Source organism: Euprymna scolopes, chromosome 12 (assembly GCF_053919585.1).
Source record: "Euprymna scolopes isolate OS-2025 chromosome 12, ASM5391958v1, whole genome shotgun sequence".
Taxonomy (NCBI): Eukaryota; Metazoa; Mollusca; class Cephalopoda; order Sepiida; family Sepiolidae; genus Euprymna; species Euprymna scolopes.
The window spans coordinates 54,060,793-54,080,348 of record NC_136493.1 but is presented as its reverse complement, the minus strand read 5'-3'; the positions used below and the strand labels follow the sequence as shown (position 1 = coordinate 54,080,348).

The window sequence follows — 19,556 nt, the reverse complement described above, 5'->3', positions numbered from 1 at the left end:
TCTCGGACTAGTTTGCTGTTTATTATTATTATTTTTTTGTATTTGGACTAATTATTCTCATCTCGTTTTTTTTTTCACAAAATTCCAAACAAATGTCTGATTTTGACCAAAGTTAACACCTTTATACAGCCTAACATCAAAAGTGCATTTGAGAAGATTTATCACGGCATAAGCAGAAGGGCCCGGCGTCTAAAATTAATAGCAAGCTCTTTGAATAAATCAGGGGCGTGTTCTATATGGATGTTTCTGTTTAGAGCTCAACTCAACGATGATACACAGCAATGTAGACTCAAAAACACTGCGAGGAGTCATGTGATGCTTCTTGCCGGTGGATCACACAATCAATTTGATTGAAACATGGGTTGTGTTACAATAAACGTATTGAAAGTGTGCAACATTCGACGGTCTTCATTCAATTCAGGGCTAATTTGTCTCTCCCTGCTAGTGTATATATATATATATATATATATATATATATATATATATATATATATATATATATATATATATATATATATATATACAGGGTGGTCAAAAAATCAGGTAACATTTAAAAAAAAAAAACGATATTAGCAATACACGTATATTTAAGTACCATACATTGAAATATAAAATGAAACAAACATGAAATATGTTTATTTTGTTAATTGTCGTCCATTTCTCTATATCAATTGCTGGAAGCGATTAACCACTGATTGTGTAACACGTGTAATCATGTCAGCTGATATCCGCGCAATCTCCTCTTCAATAAATAACTTTAAAGACGCTATTGTATCAGGCTTCTTGCCATAAACGCTATCCTTTACATAGCCCCAAAGCCAGAAATCAAGAGGGGTAGTTTATATATTACACTCAAATATTTAAACAAATAATATTAAACGAATAGAGATTATAATGGATCATATTGTTTTTTCTACCTTTAACATGTTACCTGACTTTTTGACCACCCTAACTAATTCATTTACTCACATAAAATTAATATACGAAAGTATAGATTTATGCGTAAACTTTAAGTATTTACTTCAAAAGTGCTCAATACGTAGGTAGAGCTAGGTAGTAATTTATAAAATATATATGGCGATTAAGCTACACTGAATATTTGGCGTTTCATCCACTCTAGGATTCGTCAGGCTAGAAATAGGATTATGTAGGTGCTTAGTCTGCGATAGGTTAAAATTAATATTTTTTCCTTCCGGGAATCTAAACTGCATTCTTTATTTTTTATTTTTTGTATTTTTTTTATTCCAAGCTACTTTAGACAATATATTGGGTTTTTAGACATGTATGGCTAGGTTTCCTTCCTCTTATCTATTTGCCTTTCTGGTACCTAAGGTACTTAAGCTTTTATGCATTTTTATTCTCATAGCATTTATATGCTAGTTAACATGTCGCAGAACGGATCTTGTAATCTGAAACTTACTTATTAATAGTTTATCTTTTTATATTTTTATATTTTATTTATTTATATTTGTTTCATAAAAAATAAAATTTCATAAAATTTAGTAAAAATAGCAACCGTATTATTTTACATTTTATTATTGGTGAAGTGGTATTATCCACTGGAGAACCATGCATTTAACAGCTGTCCTGTTTTTAAATCTCCGAAACAGCTACATGGTAAGTAGCTGATGATCCCCGTTTTCTATTTACAAAATTTTACTTAAGGCTTCCTCGTTTCATCCTTATGTAGTTAAATTCTGTTTTAAAATTGAAGACTTTTGCGAAATCGGCTTATGCAAGTGCTAAGTCTATTTATATTTACAATTTTTTTTTTCATCCATATATAAATGAATTCTCTTTGGTCATTATAAACTTTTTAAAAATTGGATTTTGGCAGTGCTTAGTCTGTGGTAGGTTAAAATGATTTTTTTTCCTCCCGAGAATCTAAACTGCATTTTTAATTTTTATTTTTGCATTTTTTTTATTCAAAGCGTCTTTAGACTAATATATATATATATATATATATATATATATATATATATATATATATATATATATATATATATTTATATATATAAATATATATATATATATTTATATATATATATTTATATATATTAATTTTATTTATACAAACATTAATCGCTACATATGAGCATACATGTTTCTGTAATCCCCCAACGTGGGTGATTACAGAAACATGTATGCACATATGTAGCCATTAATGTTTGTATAAATAAAATTAATATACCAGCTCTGTTCACTCATTGAGCACTATTTTGGTAGACACATGTTGTTTCATTGGATGTACTTCTAGGAAACTAAACTCTACTGGCTATATATATTTATATATATATATATTTATATATATCTATATATATATTTATATATATATTTATATATATATATTTATATATATATATTTATATATATATTTATAAATATTTATATATATATTTATATATATATATATTTATATATATTTATATATATATTTATATATTTATATTTATATATATATATATATATATTAATATATATATATATATATTTATATATATATATTTATATATATATATTTATATATATATATATTTATATATATATATTTATATATATATATTTATATATATATATTTATATATATATATATTTATATTTATATATATATATATATATATATATATATATATGCGTGTGTGTTGGGAGGATCGGCTCTGGTTATATCACCGACATTAAGTGATATTTAGACTATTTAGTAACAAATCGGTGACTATTTTGTAATATTAGGCGCTGTACAGAGAATTAAACTCTTGTAAAACAATACAGCACGTAATATGACTACAGTAAATACTTCAGTATAAGCTGATAATCTTCACATGTGTTGGCATGAAGGAAAAACGACCTTGAAAGAAACTTTTTTCCTTTATATTTTAACAGAATTCTTCCAATTCGTTTTTAAATTTAGTCATTGTTTCATGCTATTTTCAATAGAAAACGGTATTCATATAATTATTATTTTGCACATCGATTAAAACTAATACTATATCTCCTAAGTACACTCACTTTTTATTTAGTTTGCGTTAAAAAAAATCCCCTTTACTTTTGAGAGATTAAGTTCCTTTCTACTGAAATACGATTTAATGGTCTCATTATCAGGTTTCTAAATATATTGACAAGATAGATTTCGCAGGGGAAGTCTTTTATCAGGATAAAAGTACAGTTATTGGCAAAAATACTAAAATCATAATGCGTGTAGTTTATCTTGCGTAGCTCCATTATTGGAACTATCCACTTTCATCGGCCATCTTGGATCACGTCCAGAGGCATTTTCTCGCGAGATTAGCCTCTTTTTTATATCACCTTTCGTTATGATAAGATTCATTACTTTTATGTACAACACTCACACAAAGTTAATGGTGTTCCTACCAGTCGGGAATACGCCCTTGACAATTCTTTCTTGGTTCTTAGACAAGTTCAATCTCCAAGGCTTTACATGTTCTTTGAGAAGAGATTAGTTTATTACTAAACGTCTAAAGCGACCATACTGTGGGTAAGCTTACGAAGATGCCAGACAGTTTTTGTAGGCCTGAATGCACTTCATCCAAAACACCCTCCCTAAACAAACTTACTAAACAATATAATTTCAGGTTCACCCTTCACACCATGATATTTTTAATAGAGTAAGTAGAACAGCAAATAATAATAATAATAATAATAATAATATAATAATAATAATAATAATAATAAGAAGAAGAATAAGAAGAAGAAGAAGAAAAGAAAAGGAACAAAGACTAGCAAAATATGCGTGAAAGGACTGTTCAAATGTTCAGTAACGGCATATATAAGGGATTTGGCATGAAAAAATGTGGTGCTTTGAAATTGAAAAACGGAAAAAATACTGAAAGTGAAGGAATAAAACTTTTGGATAGGAAAATGCTAAAAGAGGTTAAAGAAGAAATATACTTTCACTTGTTATTGTTTTGTGTATGGTACACTTGTCTTTCATATTACAAAAGGTAAATGTGTGTTATGAGTGATGAAAGGAGTATCGGGTAAACCACTTATTATTTATGGATGAGCAATGTTGTATGCAAAGAACGAAGACTTGCTAAGTATGCTTGCGAGGATTGTTCAAATGTTCAGTAATGAGATAAGTATAGAATTTGTCATGACATAGTGTGGTGCCTTGAAATTGAAAAGTGATAAAATTGTTGAAAGTAAAGGAGAAAACAGTTTGAATAGGAAGATGAGAAAAGAGATTGGAGAAGAATAATACAATTACTTATAAATTGTTAAATTAGATAAAATAGCAAATAAAATAAAATAAAAAAAGCCAAAATTAAGGGAATATTAGGAAGAGAACACAAGAGAAAATTACTGTTGGTTCTTTGGTCAAGATGTTATGGGAAAAACAAAACGCCCGCAGTAAACACATGGATAGTAGCTATATCTTTTATATGAGGCGAATATTATTTAATGGAAAGAAAATGAGCTGAAAGACATGGACAGGAAAACAAGCAAAACGATGACAAGGAATGGAGTTCTTCACCCAAAGAATGATGTCGAAAAGTTATATGTGATGTCGAAAGGTTATATGTGATGTCGAAAGGTTATATGTGATGTCGATAGGTTATATGTGATGTCGATAGGTTATATGTGATGTCGATAGGTTATATGTGATGTCTATAGGTTATATGTGATGTTGATAGGTTATATGTGATGTTGATAGGTTATATGTGATGTCGATAGGTTATATGTGATGTTGATAGATTATATATGAAATGAAAAGAGGTGGAACAAGAACTAATAAGTATGGATGCGAAGTGTAAAAGAAGATTAAAATATTCTGAAAGTTTATATCTCCAACTGTAAGGAAAAACTAATAAAGGCTTTGTCAAAATGTGAAAAATTCCAAGAAAACCAACTAGTTAGAAGCAAGGCAATAAATGAACTCAAAATTTATGGCAATAAATGAACTAAAAATTTAAGGCAATAAATAAATTAAAAATCTAAGGCAATAAATTAATTAAAAATATCAGCCACCGAATGAACTTAAAATTTAAGGCAATAAATTAATTAAAAATGTGAGGCACTAAATGAACATAAAATTAAAGGCAATAAATGAATTAAAAATGTAAGGCACCAAATGAACTAAATATTTAAGGAAATAAATTAATTAAAAATGTAAGGCAATAAATGAACTAAAAATTTAAGGCAATAAATGAATTAAAAATTTAAGGCAATAAATGAATTAAAAATGTAAGGCACAAAATGAACTAAAAATATAAGGCAATAAATGAATTAAAAATGTAAGGCAATAAATTAATTAAACATGTAAGGCAAAAAATGAAATAAATTTAAGGCAATAAATTAATTAAAAATGTAAGGCAATAAATAAACTAAAGATTTCAGGCAATAAATGAACTAAAAATGTAAGGCACTAAAGGAACTAAAAATTTAAGGCAATAAATTAATTAAAAATGTAAGGCAATAAATGAACTAAAAATTTAAGGCAATAAATGAACTAAAAATGTAAAGCACCAAATGAACTAAATATTTAAGGAAATAAATTAATTAAAAATGTAAGCCAATAAATGAACTAAAAATTTAAGGCAATAAATGAATTAAAAATGTAAGGCACCAAATGAACTAAAAATGTAAGGCAGTAAATGAATTAAAAATGTAAGGCAATAAATGAACTAAAAATTTAAGGCAATAAATGAACTAAAAATTTAAGGCAATAAATTAATTAAAAATGTAAGGCAATAAATGAACAAAAAATTTATGGGAATAAATGAACTAAAAATGTAAGGCAATTAATGAACTAAAAATTTAAGGCAATAAACGAATAAAAAATTTAAGGCAATAAATGAACTAAAAATTTTAGGCGATAAATGAACTAATAATTTAATGCAATAAATGAACTAAAAATTTAAGGCAATAAATGAACTAAAAATGTAAGGCAATACATTAATTAAAAATATAAGCCACCAAATGAACTAAAAATTAAAGGCAATAAATGAATTAAAAATGTAAGGCAATAAATTAATTAAACATGTAAGGCAAAAAATGAATTAAAAATGTAAGCACTAAATGAACTAAAAATGTAAGGCAATAAATGAATTAAAATGTAAGGCACCAAATAAACTAAAAATTTAAGGCAATAAATGAATTAAAAATGTAAGGCAATAAATGAACTAAAAATTTAAGGCAATAAATGAATTAAAAATGTAAGGCAATAAATGAACTAAAAATTTAAGGCTATAATTGAATTAAAAATGTAAGGCAATAAATGAACTAAAAATGTAAGGCAATAAATGAGCTAAAAATTTATGGCAATAAATGAACTAAAAATGTAAGGCAATAAATGAACTAAAAATGTAAGGCAATAAATGAACTAAAAATGTAAGGCACCAAATGAACTAAAATTTAAGGTAATAAATGAATTAAAAATGTAAGGCACCAAATGAACTAAAAATGTAAGGCAATAAATGAATTAAAAATTTAAGGCATCAAATGAACTAAAAATTTAAGGCAATAAATGAATTAAAAATGTAAGGCAATAAATGAACTAAAAATGTAAGGCTATAAATGAATTAAAAACTTATGGGAATAAATGAACTAAAAATGTAAGGCAATAAATGAATTAAAAATGTGAGGCACAAAATGAACTAAAAATTTAAGGCAATCAATGAATTAAAAATGTAAGGCAATAAATAAACTAAAGATTAAAGGCAATAAATGAACTAAAAATGTAAGGCACTAAAGGAACTAAAAACTTAAGGCAATAAATTAATTATAATGTAAGGCAATAAATGAACTAAAAATTTAAGGCAATAAATGAACTAAGAATGTAAGGCACCAAATGAACTAAATATTTAAAGAAATAAATTAATTAAAAATGTAAGGCAATAAATGAATTAAAAATTTAAGGCAATAAATGAATTAAAAATGTAAGGCACCAAATGAACTAAAAATGTAAGGCAATAAATGAATTAAAAATGTAAGGCAATAAATGAACTAAAAATTTAAGGCAATAAATGAACTAAAAATTTAAGGCAATAAATTAATTAAAAATGTAAGGCAATAAATGAACAAAAAATTTATGGGAATAAATGAACTAAAAATGTAAGGCAATTAATGAATTAAAAATTTAAGGCAATAAACGAATAAAAAATTTAAGGCAATAAATGAACTAAAAATTTTAGGCGATAAATGAACTAAAAATTTAATGCAATAAATGAACTAAAAATTTAAGGCAATAAATGAACTAAAATGTAAGGCAATACATTAATTAAAAATATAAGCCACCAAATGAACTAAAAATTAAAGGCAATAAATGAATTAAAAATGTAAGGCACTAAATGAACTCAAAATTTAAGGCAATAAATGAATTAAAAATGTAAGCACTAAATGTACTAAAAATTTAAGGCAATAAATGAATTAAAAATGTAAGGCACCAAATGAACTAAAAATTTAAGGCAATAAATGAATTAAAAATGTAAGGCAATAAATGAACTAAAAATTTAAGGCAATAAATTAATTAAAAATGTAAGGCAATAAATTAATTAAAAATTTAAGGCAATACATGAACTAAAAATTTAAGGCAATAAATGAATTAAAAATGTAAGGCAATAAATGAACTAAAAATGTAAGGCAATAAATGAATTAAAATGTAAGGCACCAAATAAACTAAAAATTTAAGGCAATAAATGAATTAAAAATGTAAGGCATCAAATGAACTAAAAATTTAAGGCAATAAATGAACTAAAAATGTAAGGCAATAAATGAACTAAAAATTTAAGGCAATAATTGAATTAAAAATGTAAGGCAATAAATGAACTAAAAATGTAAGGCAATAAATGAGCTAAAAATTTATGGCAATAAATGAACTAAAAATTTAAGGCCATAAATGAACTAAAAATTTAAGGCAATAAATGAACTAAAAATGTAAGGCACCAAATGAACTAAAATTTAAGGTAATAAATGAATTAAAAATGTAAGGCACCAAATGAACTAAAAATTTAAGGCAATAAATGAATTAAAAATGTAAGGCATCAAATGAACTAAAAATTTAAGGCAATAAATGAATTAAAAATGTAAGGCAATAAATGAACTAAAAATGTAAGGCTATAAATGAATTAAAAATTTATGGGAATAAATGAACTAAAAATTTAAGGCAATAAATGAATTAAAAATGTGAGGCACCAAATGAACTAAAAATTTAAGGCAATAAATGAATTAAAAATGTAAGGCAATAAATGAACTAAAAATTTAAGGCACTAAATGAACTAAAATTTCAGGCAATAAATTAATTAAAAATGTAAGGCAATAAATGAAAAAAAATTATGGCAATAAATGAACTAAAAATTTAAGGCAATAAATGAACTAAAAATTTAAGGCAATAAACGAATTAAAAATTTAAGGCAATAAATGAACTAAAAATTTATGGCAATAAATGAACTAAAAATTAAAAACAGGTGGATGTAGAAGAAAATGTATTCAGTAGAGATCTTCCAGACGTAGTAGACAACGGAAAAAAACTTGGGGATGATGTGAAAATGTAACTAGAAGGTTGGGACAGAAGCTCTAATATGTGTCGCGCAGGATCAAGCACTCAAGACAAATTATATGAAGTATCACGTTGATAAAAAGGCTGAAAGTCCCCTGTGTAAATTACGTAGAAAGGTAAGAATGTACAACAACTCGTCAGTAGTTGTGAAAAGTTAACTCAAAAGGAATGTAGGAGAAGGCATGACAATTTTGCGAGAAAGATTCATTGGAGTATATGCAAGAAAAGAGGGTTGGAATGCAGTGAAAAATGGTAGGAGCATCTTTCAGATGGAGTGGTGGGGATGATAACGTGAAATTATTTTGTGATATGAATATCCAATGTGATAATGTGATTGAAGCAAGAAGACAAAATTATGTTTTGTTGGGGAAAAATATAAGGCAGTAATCATTGATATAGCAGTGCCATTTTATGGGAATGTGAAGGAAAAAGAAAACGAGAAGGTCGAAAAGTACCAAAATTTGAAAAGCGAGATAAAAAAATTGTGGAAGTTGGAAAATATAGAAGTTGTACCTATTGTGACGGGAGCCCCATGGAGTGTGATGAAAGTATTTGCCAAGTGGGTTGAGAAAATAGGGACCAATTTCAATGTTGGAGAACTTCAAAAGAACTTGTTAAAAAAAACTTAAAGGAATGTGCAACCGGAAGTAAATCAAAATAACACAAATAATTTTAGGAGCAGTAAAAATCTTGGACAAAAGACTAAAAGAAATCAGAATCAACAGTAAGATTGAGATTATGCAACGAACGGTAATGCTAAAAAAACAGCTGAATCTTGAGGAAACCAGTCCATATGAGCGATAAATTCTAACCGGAAATATATAAACTGCAACAGAAACGAAACAAAAAGACGCAACCAAGAAAACTGGTACAGCAAAAGTGAAAACTGCCTATTCTCTCTTCTCCCTTCGTTTCCCCTCTCTTTCCCTCTTCCTTTCTTTTCTCTCTCCCTTTCCATTTTCCACTCTTTTCCTTTCCCTTTCCTTTTCTCCCCCCCCAAAAAAAACTGGCTTCAGCACGACTGTCCCCGACACAACAAATAGATTGTATTAAACGCTGAATGTTTTAAGACAAATGTTTTTTTATGATTGACCTGCTAATACGCATCACGTGAAAACAGAAACCATTCGATTACTGAAGCAGAAACATCAGCATTAGGAAGTTGACGGTGGCTAATTGGTGAACGGCACGGACTATCAACATGGGTCTGATAAATTAGAATCTAGTTCGTTCTACGGAAAAACTTTTACTTCGGAATGTTGGCAACCTTCACGATGAGGATAGATTTAAGAAGAGAGACCAATAAAAATCTGGAGAAAGTCAATTTCTAAACAAATTCCTATTACATTGTAGGATGTGAAACTGACTTTAAACAGATGATTATGATGATGATGATGACGATGGTGTTGTTGTTGGTGGTGGGGTGGTGGTGGTGATGATGATGAACCATTCCGTGAAAATAATTATTTTTGTCATTTACGAGTGTATAATAAAAATAATGAATACTTAAACTGTTTTACCGCATTATCAACTTAAAATTAATTAGACTTACCCAGAGGACAAATACGAAAAAAAAAAATAAAATAAAACCATCTTCTGAATGACACATTTTGATTTTTTTTTTCAATTATATTTAATTTTATCGATTCAAATGATTACGACGGCAGCTTCTTTTATTATGAGTCCGTTTGTCCGCAAATAAAAATCTACCAAATCGTATGATTATTTACCAGTTGGAAAGTAGACGAAAGATCAGGTGGGTGTCGAAAAGTCAGTACACTAGGTGAAGTACACTGTAACCTACAAAAATACGTAAGCAGCCCTCTCGGCGTTCACCGGTAACATTGCTTCAACGGATTAGCAATAAACTTACCCCTTCTCAGAGAAATGGTAAAGCCTCGGAAGGTGAACCTCCTAGAACTGAATCGAACCGTACCTCAGTCCAACAGCAAGAAAATCATTATCGAACTGATATTCAAAAGGGTATTTTTTCAAAATGGTAACTTTTCTCCACAATGTTATACAAGGTTATGTGCAGGTTTGGAAAACTAGTGCACTAAAATTAACGCACACTGGCATGCAAAAATATCCGAGCAGCCCCTTAGGCATTCATCATTAGTATCGCTTCAGGTCATAAGAAATAAATTAATTACTCAAAGAGAATGTAAGTTCTGTGAGAGTGGGACTCCTGAGACTAAATAGGACACTGCATTGTCCCGACAACAACAAAGCCACAGTCTGAGTTATTGTCGATGACGCATCTACAACTTGTACAAGCAACATCTCAAGCTGAAACAAGTAATACCATGCAGAATTATGCACTATATAAAGCTAATAAATTCACGAAAGGTCAAGTAAGCAACATCTCACGAAAAAAAACGACATCAACTACAATAAAACCCTTTACGTGATGATCGTATTTGATCTCTTCAATGACCATTATCCTCTTCCACAAGACTTACTATTCACTCGCGAACCAGAAATAGGTCTGCACGGATATTAACATAAAATATTTCATCTTCGATTTTGATTGAACCTGACAAGAACCGCTTTCTCTATCAGTATTTCTGGATTTAGAATATACTTCGCGGCGCTGTCGTAATTTAAATAGAAATTTAAGTACAGCTGGATCACTGTATCTTCTTCCGTGTACATTTTCGTTCTCTTTCCCAATATAATAACTGAAGCAAGTTTGTTTTAACAATTTTGTCAAACTGAATTGACTATTCGCAACAAACATCACGTTATCCATTGATATTTTAAACGGATGTGGCGTGATATGATGTCATTTAGCATACTTTTAGTTGTACATTACTAAATTATAGAATAAAGAACAACAAAGAAGATTGCGTTAACTTACCAAATTTCTGTATGACACTTGTTGGTTCATGATGTATGGCTCTGACATAATTATAAAAACAATACATCGTAGTATGAAGGAAACCACCAGGTTTTTATGGATAGAAATGCGACTGCACTGCAATGATCTGCGTAGAACAATAGCAGAAACGATGGCACGATTAGCTGAAAGTTTAAATCAAGAAATAGTTGGGTTAATTATAAATGCTGCTCTTCAAATAATAATTTAGCTAATGAAATCATTCCTATGGAAACAATGATTGTGCGTGATCACATAATGGAAACATTATACAAGTAAGACAAAATTTTAGAAAAATATTTACAGAATCATTATTTAATTATCCAGTGGGACAAAATTAGACACAAGTTGTTTTTTTTATGTGGTGGATATCTAACATTCACAAAACGGCACCATGGAAGGGAAAATGTAAAAAAAACAAAAAAAAAAACAAACTCCAGTAAAAAAAGATACAGACAAAACAGACACTACATCGATTCTAACACGCCACTAAAATGGCCGACGCACTTAAATAGTCCCTATTTATTTAACCCCAAATGAGGGCAAAGTAAGAAGATTTAATTTTAACGTACTAAAACTAAAACCCTTCCAAATGTGGCACTAGATTGAAATCAAAATAATTGTCTTATTCTAGGAGGATTTCTTCTCCGCTCATTAATTACAGAAAATGTGAAGTATAGTAGCAACAGAGATACTACACTTTCATCCTAGCCAAAAGTTCATGGTTTGAATGTTCTTTAAAGTGGTGCTGCAGTCATAAAATGATTTAAACTTACGTTTAATTTACTCGCGTAAAATGTACTGCCTTAATAATATGTACTCTGCCTATTCCCTTTTTTATCAACCAATCACATTTTTCTATTTGCATACGAACAGACAAAAACACAAAACACGATTACTTGCTAATAGTACATAACTAGATTTGAAAAAGCATCAAGGTAAAAAATGGTGTACAAACCTAAAATAGCAGAAAATGGCGATGGTTATTCCCAATAATATCAGTGAAATGGTGCTAGTTATGAAGTAAATGTAAGCCAGTAGAAGAGCTTGTTGAACATCTGGATTGTTGTGGAAATCAATGGATTCCTACAATGGAAATAAAATAAAAAAGTATATGTCAAACCAAAGGGCCAATGTGAAATACGGAAGCTAAGGTTAGAAATATATAATGCCATGATTCATCGAACATAATCAAGTCATATAAGCGATATTCTAAAATAATTAGCTATGAGTGGCAAACTATTGAAATTATCATAGAAAATAGCTATGCATTTATAATAAAACAAAGTCAGTCGGATGAGATAGTTGTTCCCAATAATATAAAAAAATATGTTCAAAATATGTGTCAAATCAGAAAACCAATGTTAGATAAGGAAAGGAAGGGACTATAAGTGATATCATATGCTATAATTCGTCGAACGAGAACATGTGAAAGAAGAGGGGATGTTCTGAAATAGTAAGCGATTAGTAAGAAAAGGTTTTGAGCATTGAATAAACCCTTGAAATTTATTATATTGTAAAGTCGTTTGGTGATAATTCCAACGAATACAATTTCCTCCATTTTATTTTAAATCGGCGTAACTTCGAACATGGCATTGGTTAAATCGAAAATTGAACATAACATCTTCCTCTCCATGGTCACTCAAGTCCACGTTGTCTATTGTAGATATGCGTTCAAGACATACATCCAGGTTTTGATGCAGCTGCCACGTGGTTTTGCCATGAAATGCTGTAGATGTCGCGTAGGATAGTAGTTCATGATCCATCCACTTTCTTAGATTGATATCATCGGATATCTACTTAATTCACCCAAAAAGATTCTATATTAAATTGCTCTCATTGTTATGCTTATATTCTATTGCAAAATTTATGCCAAATATGCTTGGTTTGATTTAGTTTGTGTAGTAGTACATGAGTCAGTACACAGAAAGATTGATCACTGCATCGAGAAACACCACCAAGGACAATAATACAGGAAACGATGAAACCAGAAACAAATATAAAGCACGAAAAGAAAAGTGGGAAAATAAAGAGCTACACGGGCGATATTTCAGAATAATAATAAAAAAGAACCATTGAAAGCACCAAGATGTGACTCAGAAAAAGACACATGAATAGAAAACCAAAATCAATACTGACAGATGCACAGAACAACGCAATTAGCATCCACTACATTAAATATAAAATATATAAAACACCAGAAAACAGTAAACGGAGACTCTGTGGGCAGAGAGACGAAACTACATCATAAGTGAATGCAGCAAACTAGCCCAAAAGGAATATAAGGACATGCACGACTATATGGGAAAGGCAGTGCACTGAGAACTCTGCAGACAACTACACTGGCGAACATACTGGTAAATGGTTTAAACACAAACTAGAAAGAGCACAGGAAAACAAAAACCGCAAAATCTATTGGGACATGGAAATACAAACAGATAAACTCGTCCAAACAAAACCACCGGATATCATAATATATTATAAGAAGGAGAGAAACAGCCAAGCGTTAGATTTTGCCGTCTCAGCAGATAACGGGGTGAAGATTAAATGTAGTTTTATGTCTCAGATTAGTTTGTAGTTAATTGCAAGGTCTGTTGTGAATGTGAAAGCTTATCCTGTATCTGTCTGCGATTTCTCCTCTCCCGCAACCGCTGACTTCTTTGTCTTTGCTCATTCTGCATCCATTACTTTTTAGTGCTTCTTCAGTTGTTGTCTTCAGCTACGGGCTCTCAACTTGCTTGGTCGATGCCACTTTTTGCCATGTTTCCTTTACTGACATGCTTGTTGCGTATGAAGGTCTTTCTGCTGGTCTGCGGAAGGTTGTAGGCCTATTGCGGCTTCCTTACAAATATATTGCGATAAGATTGTAAGAATACTTCTAAGAATCGTAATTATTTCAACTGATGTACGTTTGAAGATGTATCATTGCAAAGTTTTTTTTTACATTCCTCTTGACTAGAAACCAATCATTTGATAAACATAACCTTTGTTCCATAACAACATTATATTATATATATTATGTGGCGTGAGCGCCTCTGGGAGTGGTAGAGCTCACCATTTGGGGGAGATTAAGACACTTGAAACACTGAGTAAGGCCGGGCAACTATACTGGTTAAGCATTATTGGGTGCACGAGCAGCGGCGGGTAACCTGACTGAAAGGAAGAGTTAAGTTATGAATTTATTGTGTTTTTGTAAAACATATATACTTTTTATTGTAGGAGAAAATGAGAAATTCGATGATGTTTTGAAATCATCACACATGATTTCGATTCTGAGGCAAGACGAGAGGTCAATCCCTTAACCTCTCTGTCGTGGGAATTGAAATCTGCGAACATTCGCAGATTGCCTAGCACACACGCATTAGATCGGGAGTTCCTCGGATGACGAGCTGATTGGTGATTTGTCTGGTAAGCGACCGTACCCACCATATCACTTCCCAATATAAGCGGATGCCCGCGTAAAAAATCTCAGAGTTGAGCTGGATCCCGAGATAATTTAACTCTAATCAAAGAGACGCTGTAGCACCCGCTCCTCGACCGCTGTCACCGTAGACCACGGAGAATAAGATTCAAAAGTGTTTTGTATGAAATCGAACTGAACAATTATATATAAGTATATATCACACTTTGTACATTTCGTTTGAATTAATTGCGTAGAATAGAGATATCCGAGTTTGTCTTCCTTTGCCTGCATGAGAAGCTAATTATTTTCAGCAGAAACCGGCATACCAACCCGATAGACGGGGCCTACGCCGCGGAAGAATCTCGCAGAGAACTCCCGGATAGAAGACGATCACGAACATTGTGACTTGGACGAGGTCAGAGGTCACATTACTAGAAATGCTACAAGGTTATTTGATAGTGGGGAATATCTGAAGAAATTTGCAGATCTAAGAGGATGCGATGGCGTCTGTAAAGAAAAGAATGCGACTTTGAAAAGTGAGAGCAAGCTGAAAAAACCCTCAGCAAGAACAAGGATATAAAACTGCTTGCAAAATTAATGCAGCTAATCTAGAATTAAAGCAAGCTACCAACCCTCGTGATTTATCACGCGATCCATCGAGCCAATTTCTGCGAGATATAATCACCTAACTCAGACAAAATTCCATCGCATGTAAAGTATTAACCCCTTCAAAAACATTTTTGAAAGAAATAATATTTATCCCTTTTCATTCACACCAAACTGTTCAGGAAATTACTCACTAACAAGACTCTTACTATAATAAGTAATAAGTTGACCTAAGATACTTTCTAGAAAAAAAACGCACTTGCATATTTATAGATAATCTGATGGATATGTTGACTTGCTACATAGAAGCTGCATATTTTATTTTACATGGATGTCACCACTTATCAAGGCCCAGAAGCCACTCGGGGATACGGGTCCCATTGATTACTGTACACAAAATTTGTGTACAGTAATCAATGGGATAGTATTGCAGTATTCATTAGTATTAGAGATTTGATAAAGTGTCATTACTTAAGGGGGCGGTTCATCAGGAATTTGTTTATGTTGGACTTGAAGACATCCATATTGAAGTCAGGAGGGAAACAGGCAAGCGGTAGAGAGTTCCACAGGCGTGCAGTTCTTAGAAAGAAGCTTAGTTCATGGAATCTACGTTTTGATTTAGGCACAGATAAAGAGTGTGGAAAATTATTGACTGTGGTTTCAGCTAGACGGGTGTTTATCGTTAAAGATTGGCGAGGGGAGACCAGAGATTAGATCTCAGACGAGCGCTTGCCATGGAAATAACGATCACAGATAGGCTCGCAACGTCTTTTCTGATGGGATTTCACATATATCGTCAGGAAGAACGTATTGCAACAGGATCACCATTACTTTCAGAAATGGAAAATTTATACGTAGAATACCTGGTTTTAATATCCATACCACTAAAGTCATCACTGGTTGCGATATGCGTATGACACATTGATACACTGGCCTCACCCCAAAAATGTCCAAGTATTAATAAAAAATGTGAACTCCACCCATACATTTAAATAGTATAGACAAGGAAAATAATTATAACTTCCTGTTCTTAGATATTCTGGCATTTGCAATGTTTAGGTTATGCACATATATATTTTACTGAACAATATCTAAATTTCAGCCCAATCTATATGATGTGAAGAAAGGAATCATTCGTTGCCTAAAATATTGAACAAATACTATGTGTAAAAACAGCAACATATATTAAAACGTTATGGTCACTTTAAGAGAAACCATCTACCGGAAAAAAGAGGTAGCATGCCGTTAACTCCAAAAAGTCTATAACAAACACCATCATCAGTTTTATATTCCATATATTAGAGCATGCTCGAAAAAATGTAGTATTAATCCATATGACACTAATATATATATATTCAGTAGAGCTTTAACTCCCCGAAAACACATTGTGCAAGTCAAGCCTTCCACGGAAAACGTCATGACCAAGAATGTATTTCGATGAAAATGTAGAAAAATATACAAAAAGAAGACATGTCATTCATTAGAAATAAAGCCGTATCGCGTAGAAATGTTTAAAATCGGGTATAGCTTACCACATATGATAAGAAAACAGAAACCATCTAGTCTTATGTGCCGATATAAAAAATTATAGACTGAGAAAAGGGAGAAAGAGACGCATATGTTGGGCAGAAATTACTTCCTAAATAGACCTACTATAGAATTTCATACAATATAAAAACACAATAATAAATAATAAATTAGATAATATATATATATATATATATATATATATCTTTTCCATTTGCCAAGTCGTCTTTTTCATTTCGACAGATATGCTATATAAAATGGCGCCCAAATGTTATTGTTCAGCCATATTCTTTAACAACTTCTGGGCGCCATTTTATATAACATGCCTGCCGAAATTAAACAGACCGCTCGGAAAATTGAAAAGATATCCAGAAAGATAGGAAAAAAGAATAACTCTGCCGTGTTCAATCAGACATGCTGGAATAATGACTTGCTGCACACACACACACACACACACACACACACACACACACACTTATATATATAGTGCTATGTAATCAAAAGTAGCTATCTAATAAGTAATAAAACCGTATCTAAAACAAAACGTCATATTGACACGACAGAATTCTGTATATTTTCTCAAGTCACAAGTGTCGAAACATATATATTAAGGATACACATCCGCGTGTTTCTAAATTACATCTGGGTGTTTACAGAGATCAAAAATCCATTAGTCATCTATTGGATAACATTTGTATAACAATACACTATGTGTTGAAGCATACTCCAGTTATTGCTTTTACATCGTTAACAAAGCTCGCCAAATAACACTATTGTTTTAGAGGCCTTGTGTGTTACTATACGAAAACTCTCGCGTTGCAGGCAAAAAAGCTGTCAAATAAAGTAAACATATAAAGGGAGCTGTAAAAGACAAATAGTTTGCTTGTAATTCCTTAATATATTTTTTCATCTGCACTTTCTTGCAGAAATTAGTTTCCCCCATCGTTCGTTTGAATTTTGCCGATATTCAATACTTTTTTTTCTCTGCTTTACTCTGTCCATTTTTGTCTCCAAAATTTTATGTAACCGGTAATTTAGTTATTTTGTTCATTATTAGCTTTTGACCATTATCCGTCAACGTTTTCTGTTGAAGATGTGTCGACTGAAATATGCCCGAGTGCTAATCTTGTAGTGATTTTATTTGCAATTATTGCTTCTATCTACAACTTGATAATGATAAGTGATGCCCTCTTAAAAATTAATAAAACAACTTAACAATAAACTAGCAATTATTATTAAAAAATTAAATTAGCAATTTGGAGACTGGAAATTAATTTAATTGCTTTTGTCATCTGACATCTCAAGTTTGTAGAATCCATGCTTGTTTATTTATTTACTTACTTTATTCTTTGTTCTAAATGTTTTTACCCATAAATGCAGGGGTAAACATCTTCTCATCGGAATGAAACACATTTGTAGCTATTGGGTGGTTTTGCTGTCAGAATAATAATTAGAGGATATATACCATTCTGTTTAGATACCCAAGAATACAACACACGATTTATAATTCTAGCTTTGAAGTCATGAGCAACCTAAGTTGTTAGTGGATTAATAACAGATGTGGGTTAAACCCATGGGTAAAAATCAGTTTTTAAGATTAAAAACATAATTTATATATTTACTTTTTTAAATAAGCTATCGTAGCCCGTTCTGGTTATGTTTCATTCATTTAATTATTAAATAATAGACGCTTTCTAGTAATCACTAGACCGAAAACATCAAACGGCCTGAATTATCTCCCTTTAGCTGTTATGGGAAATAACATTGACTCTTTTCTAATAGAATAAATTAGTAGCAATTAACAAAATAATTGGATTATCTCCCTTCGTAATTGTTTTTAGTAACGATATGAAAATATAGTTAATTAGAATGATAATGAATTTTACAACATTAAATAATGATGAATAGATTAGAATCCTTTACTCGAAATGTTGTATAAGGATTTATATATATAATGCAGTCTTTTCTTTATTATCATATTCAATTAAACATTAAACAAAAATGGTCTTAAATCTAAGTACTAAAATAACGATAATTTGTAAACATTACTTGCCACTAATACGAAACTAAAATTAACCGTAACGTTAATGCAAGATTGTTATGCCAATTTATAAATATAGAAATAAAAATTTAAAAATTCTTTATAAAAAATTAATTATTTGAAATAAAAAATTGTGAAATCAAATTTAGGAACTCAACGAATGGGATATATAATTTTTTTTTTAAATGGCTAAGGGTTTTTTGTGGAAACTTCTTATGACTTTGTTCTTAAATAAGGATACGAAAATTAGGTGATATATTTATATTTAAATGGGCTTCCCGTGGAGGTTTCCCCAAGAGTAAATGTTTCTCACATACTTTTTTCCGTTAAGGGTATTTTTCTTTCTTTTTCTTTCCCTTCAAACAATGTTCTATTGTCAAGAGTGTTTTTATTCATAAAGTCTGAAGAAATGCTGGTTTTTGAAAATTTTCAAATGATATAATGTTGTAAATTGTCGACCGGGCATGGAAACAATTGTAACGTAAAATGAAATACACTTTTTGTTGCCATCAACACCTTTTTTGAACGTCTTGAATTGAAACCCGACCGCCCATATGACAGTCGGCGCTTCTAAACATTGCGCTAT

The 19,556-nt window shown here is 30.6% G+C and overlaps 1 protein-coding gene across 2 annotated transcripts in view; it reads right to left on the bottom strand.

Moving 5' to 3' along the window:
- The window catches only part of LOC145291285 (corticotropin-releasing factor receptor 2-like), a 641,903-nt gene that overhangs the window by 89,051 nt on the left and 533,296 nt on the right, over window positions 1–19,556 (bottom strand). For both annotated transcript variants that reach the window (XM_080136936.1, XM_080136935.1), the window contains exons 5-6: window positions 12,352–12,479; window positions 11,376–11,502 (exon numbers count right to left, since the gene is read on the bottom strand). In XM_080136936.1, coding sequence (XP_079993062.1) covers window positions 11,376–11,502; window positions 12,352–12,479 — 255 coding nt within the window. The remainder of the gene's footprint in view (window positions 1–11,375; window positions 11,503–12,351; window positions 12,480–19,556) is intronic.